The sequence below is a fragment of the Nerophis lumbriciformis genome, linkage group LG26 (genome assembly GCF_033978685.3).
Source record: "Nerophis lumbriciformis linkage group LG26, RoL_Nlum_v2.1, whole genome shotgun sequence".
Classification (NCBI taxonomy): Eukaryota; Metazoa; Chordata; class Actinopteri; order Syngnathiformes; family Syngnathidae; genus Nerophis; species Nerophis lumbriciformis.
Window position 1 is genome coordinate 19,570,001 of NC_084573.2, and position 10,000 is coordinate 19,580,000.

At 36.5% G+C, this 10,000-nt stretch overlaps 1 protein-coding gene across 2 annotated transcripts in view; it reads left to right on the plus strand.

Moving 5' to 3' along the window:
* The window catches only part of afg1lb (AFG1 like ATPase b), a 133,522-nt gene that overhangs the window by 116,399 nt on the left and 7,123 nt on the right, over nt 1–10,000 (plus strand). For both annotated transcript variants that reach the window (XM_072916265.1, XM_061987263.2), the window contains 3 exons: nt 2,772–2,854; nt 3,400–3,470; nt 7,455–7,555. In XM_072916265.1, coding sequence (XP_072772366.1) covers nt 2,772–2,854; nt 3,400–3,470; nt 7,455–7,555 — 255 coding nt within the window. The remainder of the gene's footprint in view (nt 1–2,771; nt 2,855–3,399; nt 3,471–7,454; nt 7,556–10,000) is intronic.

The window sequence follows — 10,000 nt, forward strand, 5'->3', positions numbered from 1 at the left end:
ACGCGCACCTGTTTCCAATCTAGAGACATTATTTAAGCCTGCCTTTGCCAGTCAGTCGTCCTGGCGTCATTAGTTGTTTGCCTCATGCCTTGCCACGTAAGTCGTGTATGTTCCTGCCTTAAGTTTTTGCCTTAGCTTCCGCTTGCCTTTGTTTTGTTAGTTGGATAATTAAATCATGTTTTTACCTGCACGCCTTGTCCAGAGTAGTCCGTTTGTATCCCGGGGGAACAAACCTCGCAGCAAGCTACAACCAAACCGTGACAATTACGGCCGTTAGTGAAGAAAAATCCATAAATTAGCCGCACCGTTTTATAAGCCGCAAGGTTCAAAGCGTTGGGGGAAAAAAGTAGCGGAAAATACGGTGATAGTGTATTCCTGTATTTCCCGACGTATTTACGGGTGTATTTCATTAAATGGGTAAGTACATTTTCGGGCTGTCGAATTGAACTCTGTGTTTGTGTCCGTTTTGTGTTGAGCTGTTTAAAGAAGCAATGCGTTTAATAAACATTTGCATAAATCAAACAAATTGTCTAGTCCCATGTTGGGTGTACATTTGAATAAGGTACACATCTAAAACAACACTTCTATTTGTGACTTATCACAAATAATTACGAGTTAACAATGGAAAATGTGATTAATTGTGATTTAATATCTTAATCATTTGACAACCCTAGTTATTTTATTTCAGTATTTTCAGAATAACTTTGTACTCGTATGTTATATAGATTTACCACTTACAGTGTGAGGTATTTAAAGAATATATTTGTGATTTTGATGATTAGAGCTTTCAGCTAACAAAAAAAATCAATTCAGTATCTCATTTAATCTAAATATTGCAAACATGATTAATATAAACTGCTGATGTTGCAATCTCATAAAACTCATCATTAAAAAGTACAAATGTTGTTGTGAAATTGCAATGCATTTTTTAACCGATTCCAAAAATTCCAACACCAACCCATTCATATCATCTAGGGCAATTGTGCTCGTATTAATATATTCAAAAATGCCCAAATTTGAAGGAAATTCCCATTAAAATGAATGGACGTATTCTTAGTTCTACAATGCCAGGAATTCTCCAAATGTTGCGCCATTTTTAAATCCGAATCCAACCTTTCAACCATCCACATACACTACTACACGATACATCAAACGCAAAACATGTTTTCACTTTCCCAAAATTCCAGGTTTTCCCGGAATTTCCAGTAATTTTCTCCCTATTGACAATGAATGTGAAATAAACAATTGGCTGCATATCCCACATTTTTCATCTGATTTGAACCGTTCCCGGTTTCGAAAATTCCTTGATTACCCGGAATTACCAGGAATTACCAGGAATTACCCCAAAAATTTTAAATGAATGGACAATATACAAACCTCTCCATATCTCACATTTCTCATCTGATTTGAACCGTTCCTGGTTTGGAAAATTCCCAGATTACCCGGAATTTCCAGTAATTTTCTCCCCGTTGACAATGAATGTGAAATATACAATCGACTGCATATCCCACATTTCTCATCTGATTTGAACCGTTCCTGGTTTCGAAAATTCCCTGATTAGCAGGAATTCCCCCGAATTGAAAATGAATGGGCAACATACAAACCTCTCCATATCCCACGTTTCTCATCCGATTTGAACAGTTCCCGGTTCAGAAAATTTTCTGATTACCCGGAATTTCCAGTAATTTTCTCCCCGTTGGCAATGAATGTGAAATATACAATTGACTGCATATCCCACATTTCTCATCTGATTTGAACCATTCCTGGTTTTGAAAATTCCCTGAATAGCAGGAAATCCCCTGAATTGAAAATGAATGGGCAACATACAAACCTCTCCATATCCCACATTTCTCATGCGATTTGAACAGTTCCCGGTTTTGAAAATTCCCTGATTACCCGGAATTACCAGGAATTACCCCATATTGAAAATAAATGGAAAATATACAAATCCCACATTTCTCATCTGATTCGAACCAAGATTCACAAACTCCACTCAGCCTGGACATTCAAGCATTGCAGTTCCACTCACACGGTTCGGCGGCTCATGCACATAGGGCATTCACACGCAATTCCTACCACAATTGCAAATTGTAGTTATCCAGTTTTCCCGAAATTCCAGGAATTTTGAAATACCCACTTCAATTCAAACTGTTACTACTTTTTTAACCGATTCCAAAATTTCCAACATCAACCCATTCATATCATCTAGGGCAGTTGTGCTAGTATTAATTTATTTTTTTTTATTCCCGGTTTTCCCGAAATTCCCAAATTTCAAGGAAATTCCCATTCAAATGAATGGACATATTCATAGTTCTACAATGCCAGGAATTCTCCAAATTTTGCGCCATTTTTAAATCAGAATCCAACCTTTCAACCATCCACACACACTACTCTTCCGATACATCAAATGCAAAACATGTTTTTCCTTTCCCCAAATTCCTGGTTTTCCCAGAATTTCCGGTAATTTTCTCCCCATTTACAATGAATGTAAAATATACAATCGACTGCATAGCCCACATTTCTCATCCGATTTGAACCGTTCCCGGTTTCAAAAATTCCCTGATTACCCGGAATTACCAGGAATTCCCCCATATTGAAAATGAATGAGCAATTTACAAACCTCTCCATATCTCACATTTCTCATCCGATTCGAACCGTTCCAAGATTCACAAACTCCACTCAGCCTGGACATTCAAGCATTTCAGTTCACACGCAATTCCTACCAGAATTGCAAATTCTAGTTAAGTATAAAATATGTTGTTTATGTTCAGGAGTACTGCCACACCATCTGCCTGGACTCCGGGGTGGACTACAGGATGCAGCACAAGACCAAGGGAGGGAAACTCTACTACCTGTAAGACCCAAATACTCTTTTTTTTTTTTGTTTGTTTCATTTTCCATGTCTAGAAAAGATCAGACGTTAATTTGCCTCCGCCATACTGTATGTCCATAAATAAGTAGCCTGCTGTTGTAATGTATGCAAATAGAGAAACAAAGGTGGATAAATGAGAGAGAGTTGAATTTCATCACTAAAATATGACAAAATGGCACAGCTTTAAAAGCTTGTTTTCTCTGCAGTACTCAAGCACTCTCGCCTTTTCAGTGTATGTAAATAAACAGGGCAGCACTCGCTCTTTAATGACACCACCGCGCAAACATCTCATTTTAACGCGCATTCATTGGCTAATGCTCCAGTCCGACATCGTGTTGTTTTCCCCCCTCACGGCGTAAAAAAGCTAAGTACCCCTTCTCTTCCACTCTGCTCCTCATGTTTGATGTGGCCACTTCAGTGTTATTAATTTCATATTCCATTACCTGTTTATTGCCCTGTGTGTGTGTGCGTGTGTGTGTGCGTGTGCGTGTGCGTGTGCGTGTGTGTGTGTGTGCGTGTGTGTGTAGGACAGGAGAGCCCGATGCAAACGCAGTCTTGGACGCGATGTTTGAAGAGCTGGCCTTTTCACAAAAGAGCCGTAAGGAAAATAGAATTTAATGTTTATCATTTTATGCAGCAGTTTGTTCTGATTATGATTTAATTTAGCTTTAAATGACAACTTGATTATTTTGAAGATTGCTTGAGATCTATTGTGATACTGGATGTTGTACTTTAAGTCAGGGGTGTCAAACTCAAATACAGAGTGGGCCAAAATTTATAACTGAACAAAGCCGCGGGCCAAGGTTGAACAAATTAACCTTTTAATAGGGAGCCAAACAAGTTTTGCATTAAATATTGAACAAGCAAGGCTTATATAACTTTATAGTGACATGCAAAATCGAGTTTCAAATAATAATAATAATAATAATTAAAAAATATCAATTGCATGTCAAATACAATTTAAATAAAAATTGAATGCCTCTTTTCTATTTGCAGCCTTCTGAGGTAAATATCAACATGAACTTTTTCCACAGGCTAATAAATTTGAAAATAAAATAACAATGGATAAACCAACCATTCAGGACTTTAAACTGCTCAGTTTGCAACACACTGATCTAATCTGATGTGCCCAAGCCAGATACCTGCCATCTTTTCTTGGATGCTAGTTCATTAATGTCAGGGCTCAGGCTTTGAGCTGAGGCAACCTTCATTATCGAATGAAGGTGTTCATCAGTCATTATATCTCGTAGTCCACCCGGACCACAGTCTTGGGGGCGTGCCTTAAAAGCACTGCCTTTAACGTCCTCTACGAGCTGTCGTCACGTCCGCTTTTCATCCATTCACAAGATATGTGCGGCTTCTGCACGCACACACAAGTGAATGCAAAGCATACTTCATCAACAGCGATACAGGTTACACTGAGGGTGGCCGTATAAACAATTTTAACACTGTTAGAAATATACACCACACTGTGAATCCACACCAAACAAGAATGACAAACACATTTCGGGAGAACATCCACACCGTAACACAACATAAACACAACAGAACAAATACCCAGAACCCTTTACAGCACTAACTCTTTCGGGATGCTACAAAATACACACCCTCCCCCCACACACACACACCTTGTAGCGTACCGGAAGAGTTAGTGCTGCAAAGGGTACTGGGTATTTGTTCTGTTGTGTTTATGTTGTGTTACGGTGCGGATGTTCTCCCAAATTGTGTTTGTCATTCTTGTTTGGTGTGGATTCACAGTGTGGCATATATTTCTAACAGTGTTAAAGTTTTTTATACGGCCACCCTCAGTGTAACCTGTATCGCTGTTAATCAAGTATGCGTTGCATTCACTTGTGTGTGCGTGCATAAGCCGCACATATTATGTGACTGGGCCAGCACTCGTTGGACTGGATGAAAAGCGGATGTGACGATTTTCGGGAGGGGCACTGAAATTTGGGAGTCTCCCGGGAGGGTTGGCAAGTATGAGAATTAGCGGTGAATGCGATGTTACCGCGGCACCGCCGCTGTATATAATCGGCGGGCCAGCTCTAGTGTTAATTTGATATCGCCTCAAGGGCTAAGTGAAATTACACGGTGGGCCAATTTTGAATGAGACATTCGCGAACGATTCGAGTCTTTTGAACAGCACTTTTAAGTCAAAGTTGTTGTTTTTTCCTGCAACGTCACATGGCTGGCAACTGGAGTAGAAAATATGAGTCAAATTCGCTTTTTATTTTTATTTTTATTTTTTTATAGTTTTTGATTATTTATTAAATAATTCATGTATTTATTTATTCACTTTTCTGGCTCATTCTAATGTAGTTCAAACGTACATACACTAGGTAGGGTAGTACATGTTTGTGTTTACATCTTTATTGCATACTCATTTTTTGTCTCGTTTTACCTATACTTTTTGTATACATTTTCTTCTTACATTTTCCACCGCTTGTCCCTTATTTATGTATTTTTTTTGTAAGGTTAAAATGCTCTTAAGCTACAAAGTGTTTTTAAGTGAGGAAAAAAAAACAAAAAAACTGTGATGTCAATGTCAAAGCTTGGGGACGTGGCACCACTTTATGAAATATTTACAATAAAAATACAAATATACCTAATATTTCAGAATAATTCTTACCAATAGAGTAATATTTGTATAAATTTAAATGATTTTGATCCACATATTTTGATTGTATTTGAAATTAAACTGGTTCTAAAGCACAGATGTCAAACTCAAGGCCCTGGGGGCCAAATCTGGCCCGCCACATTATTTTATGTGGCCCGCGAAAGCCTGGAAATAATATGCGTTAATAAAATGATTAATATATCCTTACTAAATATATTTGTTATTTCCCTTTTTTAAAAATCATGTACTGCATGCAATTGCATATCTTTCAAAATTCAATATTACCTAAATCAAAATATCATATTATCATGTAGTCCAAAAATATTTTGGTAAAAATAAAGATAAATACTGTACTTAAATATCTGGTTGACTTATGCTTTCAAAACAGATGATCAATCAAATTGTAGACTGTAAAATTGACAATAGATTTTACGGTTGAATTCCGCCGACTGAGTTTTTTTACCATAAAATCAACTTTGGTACTGTTTTTTTTCCACTAAAACCTTAGGAAACAAATGAAAAAAAACCAAGATATTACAGTAAAAAAAAAAAAAAAAAAAAGGCAGCTCTGTTACTTGAAATTTACCGCTTGTTTTTTCATTCCATTCCATTGATTCCATTTTTTTTATATGTTGTAAAAAAAAAACACTGCTTTAACTGTAACATTCTGGTGACTGAGCTGCCAGTTTTTAAAGTAAAATTGAAATATTTTTTTTGCAGCTTATGTAAAAAAATATATTGTTAATGTATTATATATGTATTATATATATACCTACTCAGTGGCCTAGTGGTTAGAGTGTCCGCCCTGAGATCGGTAGGTTGTGAGTTCAAATCCCGGCCGAGTCATACCAAAGACTAAAAATTGGACCCGTTACTTCCCTGCTTGGCACTCAGCATCAAGGGTCGGAATTGGGGGTTAAATCACCAAAAATGATTCCCGGGCGCGGCAGCGCTGCAGCCCACTGCTCCCCTCACCTCCCAGGGGGTGAACAAGGGGATGGGTTAAATGCAGAGGACAAATTTCACCACACTAGTGTGTGTGACAATCATTGGTACTTTAACTTTAACTATATACATGTATATTCATATATTACTCATTGTTAAAAGCGGCCCTCTGAGGGCAACCATAACTGCTATGTGGCTCTCAATGAAAACAAGTTTGACACCCCTGTTCTAAAGGTATATTGTTATTGTACATATTCTAAGATATTCATATAACACTGTTAATAGCAAGCTGGCAACTAGTGCGCTAATCGCTTGCTCACAACTAGCACGTTAATCGCTAGCGGGCAACTGGTGCACTAATGGCTAGCTGGCAGCTTGTGCCACGAATCGCTTGCTGGCTAATTGATATCTAAATGCAAAAATATTCATGTTTTTATTTGAAACCTGCAAGCTACAGTAAGTAGGCCATGTGTTATCTACACTACAGTGTGTTGGATCAATGTTAACGTGTATTTAAAGATATTCAAATTTGTGGACATATTGTAGGGGGATTTAAAAAAATGTGTGGAACATTTTTTTCTAATCAACCAAAAATTTCTGTGGAAGACCTCGGATTTACAGTTTTGACCTTAGAGAGCGGGCTTCTACGGTATCTCCTTCGAGCTGCTTCTCCGTCAAACACACCATCAGCAGTTTCTCTGTATATTAATGGATAAATATCCACCGTTTAGGTATTTTCAAACGTCGTTTGATCGATTTTTATTTCCAGATTTTTATCCGTGGCAATTATTATGAGTATTTCTGCAAATTGTCTAATTTTTTTTTTCATTATCGTCCGCTCATTTGTTTTGTCTGTTTTAAAAAGCCACAAATTGAAAGAAAAAGCAGCATTTTTTTTAAAGTCATGCAGTCGTTTCTTATTTAATAATAATATTGTGGCAATAAAATGATCTTTTGGTTATGATGCATTTGATTGACAGCGTGACGGATGGTCATGGTTGGGGTGTGTTTCCATAGTTACAGGTCCTCAGGTGCTCACTGTTCTGGGAAGAGAAGTGACGCTGGAGAAGACCTGTGGCTCCATTGCAGACTGCACTTTCCATGAGCTGTGTGGTCGAGTGAGTGATTTTACCCAAATGTCATCTTTTACTTCATTGCATGCGTGTAAGCAAAAGATAGAACATAAAAACATTAATATACATTGATGCATATTATGTATGTTAGTCTGTTTTTAAAGTAAAGTATTTATTGTACAAAAGCTTTTAATTATCTTTTTTTTTAAACTTTTTATAATATATTTTTTACATATGTATTTATTTATATATAATATAAAATATTTTCCCACAAATAATTATACTTTTAAAATAGCCATTTTGCGAACTTGCACAATTCCCACATTTCTCAACTGATTTGAATTGTTCCACCATCCACACACTCCACTCATCTTAAACAAACTACCATTTTCCAGGTTGAAAAAAAAAATCCATTAATTCCCATACTTCTGTCTATTGGGGTAAAGTATTTATTGTACAAATGCTTTTAATTACCTTTTTTTTTTACTTTTTATAATATATTTTTTACATAAGTATTTATTTATATATAATATTAAATATTTTCCCACAAATAGTTATACTTTTAAAATAATATATATATATTACCAACTGTATCTTCATAATAAGATCCATGTAATAAATGTATATTCCACTTTAAATACATTTTTAAACCTTTAAATGCCACTGTAAACATCAGCTTTACAGATACCATGCCTGCCCTACAAGTGGTGTGTTTTGATGAAGTTGTCTACTGCACTAAAGGTATTTACAGCCCCCTAGTGGTTTCACTTGTGGTATTTTTTTTTCTGTCAGTGAAAAAAAGGTATTATTTTTGCATTGTGGTGCTAATTTATTTTAGTGGGGAAAAAAGCTTTTAGTTTTTGGACACTTTTTTTTGCTTATTTAAGAACTTACAGTGGAGACTTAAAAAGAACGTTTGCAGAATTTTCTGTCATTTAAATATGTTGTAAAAATGACTATACCAAATAATAAGGTTACTTGAATCAAATGAAGCATGTCTATGACTTCCTACACACCCATGACAAAAATATCAAATGTCAATCAAAGCTCACATTGAAGCACGCACACCAGCACCGGTAAAAATGTAAGAATGCATCCATCTGTGGCAGCAAAGGAGAAAGTTTTTGCCCACAACTGTAGTGCGTTCAAGAACCTTGATTAGAGTTAGAAACAGAGGCGTCGCTAGGGTTTAAAGACAGAGGATGCACTAATAATATTAAAATCATAATAATGATAATGTTATTTAGGTTGGAAAATAACTTAAATTTTGATGTAATATAGTTTTCTGGACAATTTGTAATTATTCAAGAACTTACAGAGAATTGTTTGTGTCATTTAAATATATAAGATAGTCATAAATGTTAATAAATTTAGCCATGAAAATGTTATTATAAGGTTACTTACATTAGGAATGTCTATGACTAGCTACACCAGAGGTGTCCAAACTACGGCCCGCGGGCCAGCTGTCACCCGCCAGCCTCTTCAATTTGGCCCGTGAAACTCATGAGTCCAACAAAGCATCGCATCAGGGAGTACTTTCAACTAAGTCAAATACCAGGCGGTCTCTGAATGTCTGCTGCCATCTTGCAGAAGTGAAAATACTTTGAAGCAATAGCACAGCATTTACTTAAATGACACAATTCAAACAACCTTCCCGAGTCATGGTGCAAAAAAAAAGAATCAAAAATGCAACTAACATAAAGGTCAACAGACCTGGTCACACCTAACACAACCTGCTCCCTGAACATTGTAGATAATATTACGGTTCGTACGGGTGCTTAAAAACCTTAAAAATGCTTGGATTTTAATGTTGTGTTTACAAGGTTTGAAAAATGCTTGAATTTTGCCTGGAAATGTTCGTCATATTTCTCGGCAGTCTGACTCAATAGGCTAATTATAAAATGGAAAAAATAAAATATGTTTCCTTAAAAATGAAAGCTACACGCTTGATCTGTTGGCTTTGCACAAGCCCTTACATTAGGTTCTTGTCATGTATATACGGCTTTGTGTCGCCCCCAAGAGGACAGTGGTGCATCGGTCCATCATGCCGGGAGGTTGTCGTTTTAATGAACATGATGTATGCATGAATTATGATACAAACAAACAAGTAAACAATAATAATTCATGTTATTTCTTGTAAGGAATGATGTATACATGAATGATGATGATATAAACAAGTAAACAATGTTTGCAAACACCAATGACATTGAATAGTCTACAGAAACACTGCTTCATTTTCTATGCCCCATTCAGTTAATGATAACTGCTGGTTCAATGTTAGGCTTAGGTTTTAGCAGATTTTCCCTATTTTTCCAACAGACAGCATTTGGTGACCTCAAACAACAAGGCTATGGATTGATTCATACTGGTTTTCGCCTTTTGAAGGGTACTGGAAAAACTGGAAAATTGATCTTGAAAGTCCTTCAAAAGTGCTTGAATTTGGCCATGGAAAAGGTGTACAAAGCCTGTGTTATGAAAAATGTCCAAATA